General features: G+C 45.2%; 1 protein-coding gene across 1 annotated transcript; it reads right to left on the minus strand.

The window, feature by feature from the left end:
* Positions 1-7,693: 7,693 nt before the first annotated feature.
* On the minus strand, positions 7,694-15,589 carry TMEM254 (transmembrane protein 254). Its single transcript, XM_081329138.1, has 4 exons — positions 15,442-15,589; positions 14,971-15,074; positions 12,205-12,264; positions 7,694-8,454 (listed from the first exon to the last, which is right to left on the minus strand). Exons 1-4 carry the CDS (start codon positions 15,550-15,552, stop codon positions 8,337-8,339), a joined length of 393 nt encoding a protein of 130 aa, XP_081185264.1. The 5' UTR covers positions 15,553-15,589; the 3' UTR covers positions 7,694-8,336.
* Positions 15,590-16,297: the final 708 nt, after the last annotated feature.

Genomic DNA, 16,297 nt, shown 5'->3' on the forward strand with positions numbered 1-16,297 from the left:
ACGCAGTCAGACCCCGGCCTGGCCTGAACCACGGTTGTATGGTCACCCCCCATAGTCAGACAACCACTACCCCCCACCCCTCTCCCTAGCCCCATAAAAAATTTCACTAAAAAATTAACCAGGGGCCTCCTATTAAATTTATATCGAGGGCCCCTGCCCTTACCCGGCCATCTCTCAGGGTCCCAATAATTGGGTCCTTCCTCCAGACTGGGAATGGCAAAGAAGGCGGGACGCACCCAGGAGAGGGGGGCACCCCTGAGGGCGAACAAGTCCGTGCTGGAGTATCTATACATAAAGTCCAGAGAAGGCAGTCCCGTAGTTGAAAAAGTCCAATAGGAGGTTCGAAGGGGAGGGAGTGAAACATTTGGGCTATCAACCAACCTACTGCCACTCGGTTGGGTGCTCCCAAGGGCGGACCACAACCCGTCCTCTCACGACGGGTCGCGAATCCGCTCCCGGGGATGGTCCAAAATGTACACCCTGGGTGGGGCAAGACCCATAGAGCTCCCACCTCTATGGGGCTGCCGATGTAAAACAAGCCACTCTCCCACTGTGGCTTGTGCCCAGGTCCATCCCAATCCAAAGGGGAGAAAGGAGGCAGATGGAAAATTAAATAGTTGGTAGTCCGCCCGAACTGCTACAGCCACCAATCTGCCTTACAAATGCAACCAATCTGCCTTACAAATTAAGTTGCAGGATGCCTAGTGTGGAGGCAGCTCATTCAGTCTTTGGGCTGAGTGTCAGCTTTTCAGAAACTGTGGAAGCATCAGCAGCCATTTTGTTGATCCTAACAATCCATTATTTTCTGCCTTACCATGGATCTTCAGTTAGACTGCATACATAAGTAACACACGTACATGCAGCATTTGATTAGCTGATTGTACACGATAATTTAATGATCTGGCTAATAGTGATAGGATGTAGTTCTCCCACTTCCCTTTGTAACAAAGTTGTCCGTAGATTTTATTTGGGAGGTGCGTTGTGCTTTTTACTGAAACTAGAAGGCATCCAAAATGCAGAAATGAACTGACATTTTTATCATATGCTGTCTTAGCCTTTATTGCTTCTTAGCTTGACTACAAGCTTGGGGGGGGGAAGGGAGATGCTGTAAGAATGGTTCTCTGTGAGAACCAAGAACAGTCCAGACTTGTTTACTGAGAACAGAAGACATTCTCTTATAATAAGTGTCTGTCTTATAATTGGATAATGTGACCTGCACTATGAAGGGAGGGAGGTTTCTATACTTCTAATACAGCAATTTAGGTGTGAAACAACCAGAGCTGATTTTCCTTTCATCCGTGCCAAAACGATTTGCTCAATAAAGTTTTGCATTAGAGATTGGATCATCTCAGCTACGCTTACTTTGTTTGGGTTCGTCAGTCAGAACCTGGACACCTTCTAGATATTCAACACTCAAAAACCTAGACCCTTTTGGGAAATAGCAACTCCAGACAAACCCAATAATTCAAATATGAGTGTGGGAAAGCCAAGATTACCATAACATTCTGGAGCTGACAAAACGTTTCCAGTAAAACATGGAGAAGTAGTGTTCTTCAGTGTGGCCTGACAATATACCCAAATGTATTCCTAGATGAATACACTGAACAGAATGTACAATAAATATTTCTACTGTTTCAACAAAATTAAACAAGAATTAATAGTTCGGAAGAAAAGGACATCATCCTTCAGTAGACCTGCGTGGGACAACATTGAAGTGTCTTTAACAGGTTGCGTTGGGTAAACTCTTGTGTCCCACCAAGAGGCGACAGAAAGAAGCTTCAATGGAACACAAGTGTTTTGATCACAGCAAAGCAACGCCACAAGCAGTGATCTTCACCACCTCCTCTAGCTGAGGAACTGAACAGAGGAATTATTTTGTGTATCAAAATTGTTGGCAAGCATTTCCCCATTGGGTGTTGCTGGAGCAGCAGGGATGAGGAGGGCTGTGAGGAAGGACCAAGCAAAGTGACCTCAACCTTACAAACAAAGAAGACACGGAGTTAGCCGATCTTCTTTGCTGAAACTTCTGTTGTATCAGAGCACCCCTCCTAAATTTTACAACATCTTCTATGTTGTAAATGTTTGCTCTTTATTTGACTAATAGCCCTGAGATCTGGATTTGTTCAGAGTGGTAGAAATCCAGAGCCTAGTCCTATTATACAAACGATTTGAAGAAGGGAAGATACTCTGTATTATTTGAACTCCACACCACACCACATGTTATGACCCAGGTTACCTAGGCAGAAGCAGGATTCGATAGAGTCCTTTATTGCGTTGTTAAATTTGTTTTTAATCCCATTTATATCCCGCCCTTCTCCGAAGACTCAGGGCGGCTTACAATCTAAGCACAATCAATGCAAATTGCACAACCAACAGCCCTACAATGATCAGTACAGCCCCACCCCAACTTCCCTGCCCGTAGCCACCCACAGTCCCACAAACAAAAGCCAGTAGGCAACAATTTGGAAAGGCAGAGAAGAAGTCTAAAGACAAGCTCATGGGAAAAGGTCCAAAGTCAAGGTCCACAGGGCAAGGCAAGTCCACAAGGCAAAGGCACCAAGGCACAGGCAGACACGAGTCAAGGCTGAGTTTTCCCAAGGGGGAGTACACACCAAGCACGTTAGCTCCCCCGACCACTGCTGAAGTCAACCCAAACCAGGTGTTTCTTGTAAGGAGGGGTGGGGTGACCTTCTTCCAAACAGCCTCACAGACCTACTGTGAGCTTGCCTCCGCTCTACTCTCCGTGTCCTCGGATCAAAAGGGGGAGGCAGCTGTTCCTCATCAGAGGGGATCTGAGGCCTCTCATCACCACTGCCTGTCTGCAGCCAAACCTCCCCCATGTCTGCCAGGGCAGGCAGCTCCCTGTCCTGTTCACCACCTCCCCCAGCATCGGGCCCAGTCCTTGGCCTCTCCAAACATTCCACGGGAGACTTGCCATCCCTGCCACACAATCCCAGTTCCAACTCCACCTCTGAACCAGGATCTGATGGGGCCGTGTCACCACCACATTTGTGTTCTATATGGCCTTCTCTCCATCAGAAACACTAGCTAGTCAGATATATGCATGCCTCTAAAAAGAGAAAAAACGCTACTATTGCTATTTAATGAAAAGAAGGACTAGGGGTGACAGGATAGCAGTCTTTCAACATCTCAGGGGCTGCCCCAAAGAAGAGGGAGTCAAGCTATTCTAGAACTAAGGAGGAATTATTATTTTTTTTTAATCCCATTTATATCCCGCCCTTCTCCGAAGACTCAGGGCGGCTTACAATCTAAGAAGCACAAATCAATGTGCTTAGCAATAGCCTTCATTCTATGTATATGCCTGCTTATTAGGGCTTTCCCCCCCCCCAAGTGGCATTTTTTACAAAGTCACCTTATCGCCCCCAACAATCTGGGCCCTCAATTTCCTGACAGTGAGAACAATTAATCAGTGGAACAACCTGCCTCCAGAAGTTGTGGGCACTCCGTCACTTGAAGCTTTAAGAAAGGGCTGGGCAGCCCTTTGTCTGGAATGGTATAGGGTTTCCTGCCTGAGCAACGGGTTGGACTAGAAGACCTCCAAGGTCCCTTCCAACTCCTATTCCTATTCCTATTCCTATTCCATTCCATTCCATTCCATTCCATTCCATTCCATTCCATTCCATTCCATTCCACTCCACTCCACTCCACTCCACTCCACTCCACTCCACTCCACTCCACTCCACTCTACTCTACTCTATTCTATTCTTCTATTATGTCTATTCTATTCCATTCCATTCCATTCCATTCTATTCCATTCCATATTATTTTGATGCACGAATACGCTTTCTCAAATGACCAACCCATCCATGGATTTAACATCATATCCTCGAAGCTGATCCGATTCAGGCAAAGGTAACAAGAGCAGAATATTGGAGGGAGTGGCCCGTGCCTTTTTAAAAGAGAAATTAAACAACACCGGTCCTTTTTGGAAAGCAAGAATTGGATTTTTCAAGACATTGAACTAGGATTGCTTCCTCTGTTACTGAAATCAGGCAAATTGTGGAGATTAGGCAACAGTGAAAAGGGTGAAGCAGAGATAAGGAACAGCTAACATGAGCTAACAGAAATGCGTTCTTCAAATCTAATAGGAGGCTTTAAGCTGTATAAGACGCTCTCTTATTGCATTACACACTTTTCAGGTCAATCCCAACCTGCCATTATAGAAAGCTGTGGGATTAACATCTCGAAATGTCCAGGATTGCAAAAATTTCTAATTCCCATTAGAAGCTGCCAAGAATGTTCTGAAATCTCATCCAGATTTCACTTGCATTTATTTTAAGTAAGTGTGCTTGTTTTTATCTTGGAGTCTTTTTTTTTCTTCTTCTTTTAAATCCAACTTGGTGTATAACTTATTTTATCATGGTCGTGTACATCAGAATGCGTCAGGTTCGTAGTGCAAAGTGTATAAATGTTTTCAAAACATTTGCCGCCTGTATCACTGTAGGGTTTTGTTGTTGTTTTTCCCCTTTCATTTTAAACACACCTTTTTTTGATGGAAATCTTCCTTTTGCTTTATTGCCTTTGTTTCTTTCCACCCTGGCTAATTTAACATTTTTTTTTAAAAAAAAAAGGTTTCAAAAGATGTTTTAAAATAAAACTATTTAGGTTTTTCTCAAAATAGACATCTTTTCCATCCAAAAAGGTAACTATTTCATTCTACATCTTAAACCAAGTAACATGAGTAGTCCTCAGTTTACAACGGTTCGTTTAGCGACCATTCAAAGTCATTCAACGGCAGTGAAAAGAGGGACTTACCACCATTTTTCACACTTAACGACCGTTGCAGCATCCCCACGGTCACGTGATAAAAATTCAGGCGCTTGGTAACTCATATTTATTACAGTTGCACAGTGTCCCGGGGTCACATTATCCCCTTCAGATAAGCCAAGTGTTAACCTTTAACCGAATTTGGCTGCAGCCATCTTCACTCTGTTTTCAGTTGGCACAGTAATGTGGGGGGGGGACAGTGGTGGGATTCAGCCGGTTCACACCACTTCGGCAGAACCGGTAGCTAATATTTTGTTGCCCAGGCCGAGAATGGACTTCTGGAAGCGGCATCCACACAGAGAATCAGTTGTTCACCTATTTGAATCCCACCACGAGGGGGAGATATGTTCTCTTAGTTTAGACATAACAAATTGTTCTGTGGGAACCAAGGTCAAGTTATGTAAGTTTTTGGTGGGCTGAAGCTACCGTTAGAAACCCCGTCAAAGTAGTTAATTGGGGATTGTGATTTATGACACACGGCAACGGTGGGGAGTTCAACTTGTTACTTTGTAACCTTGGGGGGGGAGGGACTTTCAGTCTTGGTTTCACCTTTATTTGTGCCGATACTATATAGCCATTAAATGTGTTCCTTTTGAGGAAAGCCATTGCCTCGGAGTTCTTATTTCTACTGGTTTCATCTATCGGAACCATGACACCCAGACAATGGGGAAGCCAGATGCACTTAGCCATGTTCCTAACTTAGCAACTGCAGTGATTCACTTAATAACCATGGTAAGGAAGGTCGTAAAACTGGGCAAAATTCATTTAAGAAGTGTCTCGCTTAGCAGGAGAAATTTTGGGCTCGGTTGCGCTCGTACGTTGAGGACCACCTATATAGTTGAAGCATTTATCTTGCTTTCTTCCTCTTGTGCCCTTGAAAATAAAGCATGTTCAAGAGGGAAGAAATATCTCCCTGCCCCATCCCATCCCATGTCCGAAAGGTTTTCTGTCTTTAGACCACGAAATTCAGACAGTGGCCTGATTTTAAAGATTGCTTTTGTCATACATTTGTAAAAGCGTATTTCTGTTTCAAAGTCACAAAGGGCCACAAATTGTTAACAATGCTCTACTTCTGCCCTCCCTAATTCTCCAGTTTTGGTCACCACACTATAAAAAAAAGATGTTGAGACTCTAGAAAGGGTGCAGAGAAGAGCAACAAGGATGATCAGGGAACTGGAGGCTAAAATGTATGAAGAACGGTTCCAGGAACTAGGCATATGGCTAGTCCAGTGAAGAGAAGGACCAGGGGAGACATGATAGCAGTCTTCCAATACTTGAGGGGGGGTCTAACGGAGAGAGGAGGGGTCAACCTATTTCCCCAAACCCCTGAAGGCCAGACAAGGAGTAACGGATGGAAACTGATCAAGGAGAGATTCAACCTAGAAATAAGGAGAAATTTTCGGACAGTGAGAACAACCAACCATTGGAACAGCTGGCCTTCAGAAGTTGTGGGAGCTTCATCACTGGAGGCTTTCAAGAAGAGACTGGACTGCCATCTGTCAGAAACGGTGCAGGGTCTCTTGCTTGGGTGGGTTGGGGTGGGTTGGATTAGATGACCTACAAGGTCCCTCCCAGTTCTGTTATTCTAAGTTTCTTAGGAGCCACCACTTTCAACGTCTGCAGAACTTTCTCGAGCTAACACAGAAAGGATAAGGAAGAGGCAGGATATATTCTCAAGCAAGGCGAAGCGAAGGCAACTACACCGCTTGCGAGTTGCTTGGGCAGCCGAGAGGAGTCGATGGAACCCACTCCCGGCCCAATTAAGCACAATTAATTGCACCAATTAAGCACCAAAGAGCCTTGGTGGAGCAGTGAGCTAATGCCTCCTCAAGTAACACCAGCTGCCTGCAATTAGTGCAGGTTCGAGTCCCACCAGGCTCAAGGTTGACTCAGCCTTCCATAAAATGGGATTTTTAAAAAAAAAATAAACCCAAGAAAGAACCCGATTTACAGAGCAGGTAAATGGTGTGAAATCAAAATGCAAGGCTGCCTGGATTAGGCTGATTTTTTTTGGGGGGGGAAGGGTCCCCCAGGCGTAGTGAACTGTCGCGCATATTTCTCCCAACCTTTGGGGAACCAGGGATCTGGTTCCATGGAGAAAGGATTTTCTGTGAACCGGAGGGGCGGCATGGTATTGCGGGCTGCCTGCATCCCGCTAATGGGGCTTTGATTGTTTGCGCGGACCAGTTTCTGACATACTGTGGATCAGTTCGGGTCCACAGACTGGAGATTGGGGACCCTTGTTCTAGAGAACACTTTCGTCCACTTATTGCTCTATCAGGCAATTCTCTGTACTTTGCTGACCCCTCCATGCAAATATAAAGTACCATTGTGAAATATGAAGTATTGCTTCTAAAATTTAATTGTGAAGAAAGTTGGCGAACTTTTTAATTGCTCTTACACTTAACACTGTAGCTAGGGGAGACTTTGCGCTATAGCTGGGAATTAGTGAAGGTTCGAGTCCCACCAGGCTCAAGGTTGACTCAGCCTTCCATCCTTCCGAGGTAGGTAAAATGAGGACCCAGATTGTTGGGGGCAATAAGCTGACTTTGTAATAATGCCGCTGGGGTGGGGGGGCGAAAGCCCTAATAAGAAGGCATATACATAGAATGAAGGCTACTGCTAAGCACATTGATTTGTGCTTCTTAGATTGTAAGCCGCCCTGAGTCTTCGGAGAAGGGCGGGATATAAATGGGATTTTAAAAAAATGTTTATTAATAAGCATTCCGGATAGGTTGTAAGCTTGTTAGTATTCAACTAATGGGAAACCAGAACAGTGTTGAGCTTGGGGTGGGGGTGGGGGGGTATAAAAACTGGTTGCATGCTTTGATCTGTTTCCACCTCACGTGCACCCATATTTCCAAATATGTAAAATAAACTTTTGCAAATTTTTTGGATTGCCGTTATTGCTTTATTGCTCACCTATATCAAGGTCACACAAAGCATTAGTACCTCTTTATAAAGCTCTAGTGAGGCCACATCTGGAATTCTGCAACCAATTTTGGCCACCATACTACAAAAAAAGATGTTGAGACTTTGGAAAAAGTTCAGAGAAGAGCAACTGAGATGATCCAAGGCCTGGAGACTAAAACATACGAAGAACGGCTGCAGGATTTGAGTTTGTCTAGCCCAGGGGTAGGCAACCGTGGCTCTTTTGTGACTCGTGGACTTCAACTCCCAGAATTCCTGAGCCAGCCATGCTTGTGTATGTATATTGTCCCCGGTGTATGATATTGTAGATAGTGTAAGATAAAACCACCATTTAATATAGACCACTGTTTACTGTGTTTACTCCTGCGTTATCTCGCGCAATAAGACTGTGCACGTTCTAAAAGGTTCCCGACTTAAAATCTGATTTCCCCTTGATCAGCTCATGGGTTTATCACCGGGGTGCTCCAAAACTAAGGGTTTTTCTCTTTTCAGGTAACAGTGAGAGATGTTTTCTGTCAAATGCCAAAATACTGAGAGATCCTTCGGTGTTAAGGGCCATGTCATCCTGGTGGACCACATTTCTCTTCATTTCTTTTTCCTTGTCCACTTCCAATTCTTCACTGGGTTTTCTTGGGCGGCTTATAAACCAGCAGAAAATAAAGCGACATGATGCCGCACAAAAGCGTTTGAACGAACCAACAAAGCTGAGTCTTGCTGTCCGTGATGCCTTTCTTACTGCGAGGAAAAGAGAGGGAAAGGACGCTTGGGAACACAGTTCAGGCTGAAATAACGATGTGGGAGGCTCTGCACATATCCCGCAATCAGAAAAGCAATTGTTTGCGGTGTGGAACCCCAATTCCCAGTTACTCAACCTATTTTTGAATCTGAGTATAAATCTGGAAGAAAGTTCTTTTGCTTACTCAATTCTTAATTCTGCACTGAAAATTTCACTGGTGATGTTACCTAGTTTGGTCATGAGACGTCTGCCACAAAACAACCAAGCTCAGACAGCATCAAGGACCCCACAGTTGTCCTCCTCCTCCTCCCTTCTTCAAAACTCATCCCTTCTAGCACTGATGTTACCTAGTTTGGTAATGTAATGTCTGCAAGAAACCAAGCTCAGAGAGCATCAAGGACCCCACGGTTGTTGTCCTCCTCCTCCTCCCTTCTAGCACTGATGTTACCTAGTCTGGTAATGTAATGTCTGCAAGAAAACAACCAAGCTCAGACAGTATCAAGGACCCCACAGTCCTCCTCCTCCTCTTCCTCCTTTCTGCAAACCCCTTCTACCACTGTTACCTAGTTTGGTCATGAAACGTCTGCAAGAAAAACACCAAGGACCCCACGGCTGTTCTCTTCTGCTCCTTCTTGTATAACTTAACTTCTCACCCTACCATATGTATGTCTTCAGATCAATCTTGTTTTGGTTGGACCACATTTAATTATTGCTTAGCAATCAACAGGGGTGTGAATCTGTTCTTCTGCAACAAGAACACTCTGGGCCGGGCAAGTAATTGCTTCTATTGCCTCAGGGAAAGGATTAGAAGGAAATGAACGGCGAGCTCCTATCGACGGATATAGGGTGGCAAAGGGAAAAGTTTTCAATTAGCAATAATCGCGCCTCGGATAAACCTCACTGGCTACGATACTGCCACTGCAAAATGATCCGGTTAAGATCTGCATATGTGGGACTGATTGGGGTAGATTGCAAGGGCGACTCCGAAATATGATGTTATCATATTTTATCTATATCTTAAATTATTGTACATTATTACAATTTCATTTTAGATTGTATTTTATTACTATTTCATCTTAAATTGTATTTTATTTTAATTCCATTTTAAATTGTATTTTATCAAATTCCATTTTGGATTGCTTTTATCAAGTTTTGGTGACTGTTCGTTACTGGAACTTTACACTTTGATATGGCCCAAGGGCTAATCAATAAAGTTGTTGTTGTTGTTGTTAGGGTGGAAAAGGAGGGTTGTGAAATCACACACAGTGTCTTCGGCATTTAGCACACTCCACCCTCTACTGAGTAAGATGTCTTCTCCAGGGGAACCCATTGAGCAAGACATTTTTGGCTGTCCTAAACTGAGGTCAGCTACCTGTTGTTTCGTACCTAGACCATCTCCACGTAACACTGACCCATTTTGGACTTTATTTCAACGTGTTTTCTTTACAGCTCTCCAATGAAAGCACAGGTGGTCCTCGAATTTTAACAGTCCATTTGGAGACGGTTTGAAGTTACAACAGCCCTGACAAACGGGACTTACGGCCCTTTTTCACACTTAGCGACCATTGCTGCATCCCCAGGGGTCGCGTGATCCAAATTCAGATACCCAGCCACTGTCTCACATTCATGACAGTTGCGGTGTCCCGGGCTCCCCTTCTGCGACCTTCTGACAAGCAAAGTCAATGACTGACTGAACCTCCGCAAGGAAGGTCATAAAATGGGGCAAAACTCACTTAACAGCCACCTCACTTAGAAACTGAAATTTTTGACTTCACTGTGGCCGTACGTTGGGGACTACCTTGCGAGGAGGAGGAGAAAACCGTATTATTTCTGAATATGTGCCACCTCTCTAACGCCACAATTAACGTGGGAGTCCTTTCTGCAACCTTTTAGATAAGGGAGCGCAGCGTCCCTCACTCATACACCAAACAAGGTAAAAAAGGTAAAGGTAAAGGTTCCCCCGCACACGCGTGCTAGTCGTTTCCGACTCTAGGGGCTGGTGCTCATCTCCGTTTCAAAGCCGAAGAGCCAGCGCTTGTCCGAGGACGTCTCCGTGGTCACGTGGCCGGCATGACTAGACGCCAAAGGCGCACGGAACGCCGTTACCTTCCCACCGGAGTGGTCCCTATTTTTCTACTTGCATTTTTACGTGCTTTTGAACTGCTAGGTTGGCAGAAGCTGGGACGAGTAACAGGCGCTCACTCTGCTACGCGGCCCTCGGGATTCGACCCGCCAAACTGCCGACCTTCTGATCGACAAGCTCAGCGTCCTAACCCACTGAGCCACCACGTCCCAAACAAGACAGACACACAACTTCAACGGATGGTTAGGACTGCAGGAAAAAAACAACAACAATTGCTACCAGACTGCCTTCCACTGAGGACCAGTCTTCTGCACGAGTCAGAAAGAGGGCTGTGAAAATATATCTACAAACCCCTCATATCCTGGACATAAGTCTGTTTCAACTTCCTCCCTCGAGATGAGGCCATAGGGCATTGCACAACAAAACTACTAGACACAAGGACGTTTCCCTCCCCTTCCCACCCCCCACCCCACCCCCCCACCCCCAGTTATCACTCTGCTAAACAACTAATTCTCACACTAGTGCAGGGGTAGGCAACCTCGGCTCTTTTATGACTCATGGACTTCGACTCCCAGAATTCCTGAGTCAGTCGAAGTCCATGAGTCATAAAAGAGCTGAGGTTGCCTACCCCTGCACTAGGATGTCAAACCCCCTAATAGGACTGTATTACTATTATCCTTCTCATCTTTCCTACTAGCTATTTCCTTAGCTTCTTAGGACTGTAACTGTTTGAAGCTGATGATTTGTGTTGATTGTTTATTTGGTATCCTGCAATTATCACTGAGTGTTGTATCTTAAGATTTATGGTGACGGTATTTTATGACGGTGATCATGATTTATCACTTGTGGCTTCTATGCACACTAACAGCTTATGCACCAGAGACAAAGTCCTTGTGTGTCCAATCACATTTGGCCAATAAAGAATTCTATTCTATTCTATTCTATTCTATTCTATTCTATTCTATTCTATTCTATTCTATTCTATTCTATTCTATTCTATTTCTTCTATTCTGCATTCTATTCTGCATTCTATTCTGTTCTGTTATATTCTGCATTCTATTCTCTTCTATCCTATTTTTCTATTTTATTTCTATTTCTATTCTATTATGCATTGTATTTTGCATTCTATTCTATTGTTATATTCTGCAATCTATTCTGTTCTATTCTATTATGCATTGTATTCTGCATTCTATTCTATGTTGTATTCTGCATTCTATTCTGTTCTATGCTATGCTATTCTATTTTTCTATTTTATTTCTATTTCTATTCTATTATGCCTTGCATTTTCTATTCTATTCTATTCTATTCTGTTATATTCTGCAGTCTATTCTATGTTGTATTCTGTATTCTGTATTCTGTATTCTATTCTATTCTATTCTATTCTATGCTATTCTATTTTTCTATTTTATTTCTATTCTATTCTATTCTATTCTGTTATATTCTGCAGTCTATTCTATGTTGTATTCTGTATTCTGTATTCTGTATTCTATTCCATTCCATTCCATTCCATTCCATTCCATTCCATTCTATTCTATTCTATTATTATTCTATTCTATTCGAATTTGAGTTCTATTCACAAAGAGGATTCCTAGATGTAGAAAACTACCGTGCCAACCCAACTGAAGCTGTGCCACCATTAACTCCTGAAGAAGTTAGGAGAACTTACTTGCATAACCAGATACTCAAGCATGCTTCTCCGATATGAAGTAAACAAGCCAGCAGATATCTGTAATTAAGACAAACAGCACCAGGGTTGTCAACAATAAATTAGACATCAGTTCAAATAAAGGGAAAGGCCAAAACTCACTCTGTCGTGTCTCAATCGTTCAGAGGGCTTACGAAGTGATTCAAATTCAAAAACAAAGAAGGGGTGCAGAGGGCTTTCCAGCAACACCTTTAAAAACAAGTCACAACTTTTGCCCAGACTTGTGCAGCCTCGGGGAAGGACACTCTCATTTTAAGGCTGTATGAGGTACGGATGTGTTACTTCCTCTTAATCTTTCACCTTCAAATTGACTTGATTGCCCTGCTAATAGATACAGTTGTGTTGTATGATATGTCTGTCAGAACCTAACAGCTGATCTGGAGGTTACCTAGAACACGGTCTCAATATCTACACGGTCTCAATATCTACACTAACTTGGCAAGTGTATGTTCCCCAGAAGTCTTTTACAGGAAGCATTCCTAAGTTTGATTCCTCAACTTTGATGTCCAGAATTTGGTCTTCTTGAGGCTGAATTGGTACAGATTCTAGAATTCTTTTCTCTTCTGTTCTATTCTGTTCTGTTCTATTCTATTAAAGGGACGCGGTGACTCAGTGGGTTTGGATGCTGAGCTTGTTGATCAGAAGGTTGGCAGTTTGGCGGGTCGAATCCCAAGTGCCGCGTAACAGAGTGAGCACCTGTTACTCGTCCCAGCTTCTGCCAACCTAGCAGTTCAAAAGCACGTAAAAATGCAAGTAGAAAAATAGGGACCACTACGGTGGGAAGGTAACAGCGTTCCGTGCGCCTTTGGCATCTAGTCATGCCGGCCACATGACCACGGAGACGTCCTCAGACAAGCGCCGGCTCTTCAGCTTTGAAACGGAGATGAGCACCAGCCCCTAGAGTCGGAAACGACTAGCACACGTGTGCGGGGGAACCTTTACCTTTGCCTTTACCTCTATTCTATTGCCTTGTTATTTGGTCTAAGGCAGGGGTAGACAACCATGGCTCTTTTATGACTCGTGGACTTCAACTCCCAGAATTCCTGAGCCAGCATGGGGGAACTATGGCCCCTTCATGACTGGTGGACTTCAACTCCCAGAATTCCTGAGCCAGCATGGGGGAACTATGGCCCCTTCATGACTGGTGGACTTCAACTCCCAGAATTCCTGAGCCAGCATGGCTCAGCTTGGAAACCTCTCGCTTTTCCCTCAGCATGGCTGGCTCAGGACTTCTGGGAGTTGAAGTCCACAAGTCATAAAAGAGCCACGGTTGCTTACCCCTGATCTAAGGTCATTGAAAAAGTTTAGTCAACTGGGGACATCAGTGAAGGGAAGGGAAGGACTGTGAAGAAAGAAGGCTGGAGAGGGGATAGGTGGAAAAAAGAAGAGAAGGGGAAGTTCGTGTCCCAGGTTTGTGCAAAACTCCTCTGGGATCTGTCCACATTTATGGAACTCAGAAAAACATTCTGAGTTTGGTTTCTGACGACTTCCAAAACACCATGTTTGGTCATAAAAATGTATTTCTACATTCTGTGTTGGGCTGGCTTGTTCTCAGAACATCGTTCAGGGAGAAATCTTTGATTTCCATCATTCTCCATAACCCTGGTCTTTCCAAAACTGGGTTTCAAAACCCAGAAGTCAAGAAATTGCTAAGAATTCTGAGAGTTTCGATAAACACCTCTGGAAGTTGGCAAACCCTGCCCCAAACTTATCAAAGCCCAGTTTTCTCTGGCAAAGTACTCAGTGTTCTCATTCGTCTTCTTGCAACAGGAAAGCTCATTGTGTTGCTGTCTGTCAAGCGCGTGTTAATCTAGACAGCATACTAAACAGCAGAGACATCACCCTGTCAACAAAAGTGCGTATAGTCAAGGCTATGGTCTTCCCAGTTGCAATGTATGGCTGTGAAAGTTGGACCTTAAGAAAGGCTGAGCTCCAAAGAATGGAGGCCTTTGAACTATGGTGCTGGAGAAGACTCCTGCGAGTCCCTTGGACTGCAAGGCAATCAAACCGGTCAGTCCTAGAGGAGATCAACCCTGACTGCTCTTTAGAAGGCCAGATCCTGAAGCTAAAACTCAAATACTTTGGCCACCTAATGAGAAGGAAGGACTCACTGGAGAAGAGCCTCATGCTGGGAAAGATTGAGGGCAAGAGAAGAAGGGGACGACAGAGAATGAGGTGGCTGGATGGAGTCACTGAAGCAGTAGGAGTGAGCCTAAATGGACTCCAGAAGATGGTAGAGGACAGGAAGGCTTGGAGGAACATTGTCCATGGGGTCGCAATGGGTCGGACACGACTTCGCAACTAACAACAACAATGACTCCAGGCTGATAGCTCTCTTGACTCCACCTCTGGGCTCTGCCTGTCCTTCTACTACCCCATCCCAACCATACGGAAACTTTAAGTTTCCCGCATGCCCATATAAACATCTGGCTCGTTACAGGCATGGTGGCGCAGCGGCTAGAATGCAGTACATTGCGGACAAACTCTGCCCGCAGCCTGACGTTCAATCCTGACAAGCTCGAGGTTGACTCAGCCTTCCATCCTTCTCTGGTCAATTAAGTAAAGAAGCCAGATTGTTGGGTGTGTGTGTGTGTGTGTGTGTGTGTGTGTGTGTGTGTGTGTGTGATAGACTGACGCTTTGTTGTAAAGCACTATGAAGTGACATATAAGTTTAAGCGCTACTGCTATTGTCTAAACAGCCCCCCCCCCCAAGCGTTGTCGACTTACCCTACGTGGAAAGCGGTTTTGTGGTTCTCCTGCAGATATTTTGTGAGTCTTCCTAAGGGACCCAGACCATCGTAGGGGATGATCGAAGGCGCAAAGACAGCACACTAGAGAATAGAGAGAGGCGGCCTCTGAAGCATCACGCAAGCATCTTCTCCGGCTCCGACTGGACCACTGCCAGGACTTTTCCTTCCAACACCTGCAATCCCATCCCCTGACCCCTTGCACACGCGCACACACACATACACACCGTTGCACACGATGGGGGGGAGGGGTCTTCTTCTGGGGAGAGCCCCCCCCTCTTTGTTTCGCCCCCCTCCCCAGAGAAAGGAGCAGGTGGGGAAGGAGCGGAAAAGCCGGTGCGCATTTCTCCAAAGGCTCCTGCGCTTTGCCAGCCCGGCTGCTTCCTTCCTTCCTTCCTTCCTTCCTCTCTCTTTCTCTCTCTCTCCCCCTCTCCCTCCTTCCTCCCCTTACGCCGTAGTAGAGCATGAGGCCCACGATGAGCACCACGAAAAACGGCCGGGTCGGTCGGAAGAAGGTGGCGGGCTGGTCGGAGCGCGCAGCCGAGGCCGAGCGAGATGCCATTTTCCGCGGCTGCCTCCAGCCTAGCCCGGCGCTGCCCGGACGGCGGCGGCAGAAGAAGGCGAAGTCGCCTGCCGGGGCTCCGCCTCTGCCTCCCGCTGAATGGCTGGCGAGCGGGGCGGGCGGGCGGCGGAGGGCGCCGCTCGGTGGCCGCCGGGCTGGCTGGGCGATGCCGGGCGCTTTGGCGCGGCCGGGGATGGCGCCGCTCGGGCGCTCCGGAGAGGGCGAGGGGTGACGGGGCTTTGGGGCTCGTTTGGGGGTGGGGGGCTCCCTTTCTTTGTTTCTTCCTTTGCCGTTTGCTGCTTTACTGGCTTATTTGCCTGTTGCATTAATGAAGAAATGTTTTTCCATAGATAGATACCGTAGACAGACAGATTAGATAGACAAGTCATAAATAGACAGACTGACAGACAGGTAGCTAGGTAGGTAGGTAGGTTACATAGACAAATGATAAACAGATTTATTACATAAACATTAGATAGGTAGATACATAGATAGATAGACAGACAGACAGATAGATTTATTAGACACATGATAGATTAGATAGACAAATGATAGATTTATTAAATAGACACTAGATAGATATAGACAGACAGACAGACAGACAGACAGACAGACAGATAGATGATATAGGAAGAAAGAGTGGATGAGTAGGTAGGTAGGTGGTAGATAGATGATAGATAGATAGATAGATAGATAGATAGATAGATAGATAGATAGATAGATAGATAGATAGATAGATAGATAG

This window comes from Vipera berus, assembly GCF_964194415.1.
Source record: "Vipera berus genome assembly, chromosome: 5".
Lineage (NCBI taxonomy): Eukaryota > Metazoa > Chordata > Lepidosauria > Squamata > Viperidae > Vipera > Vipera berus.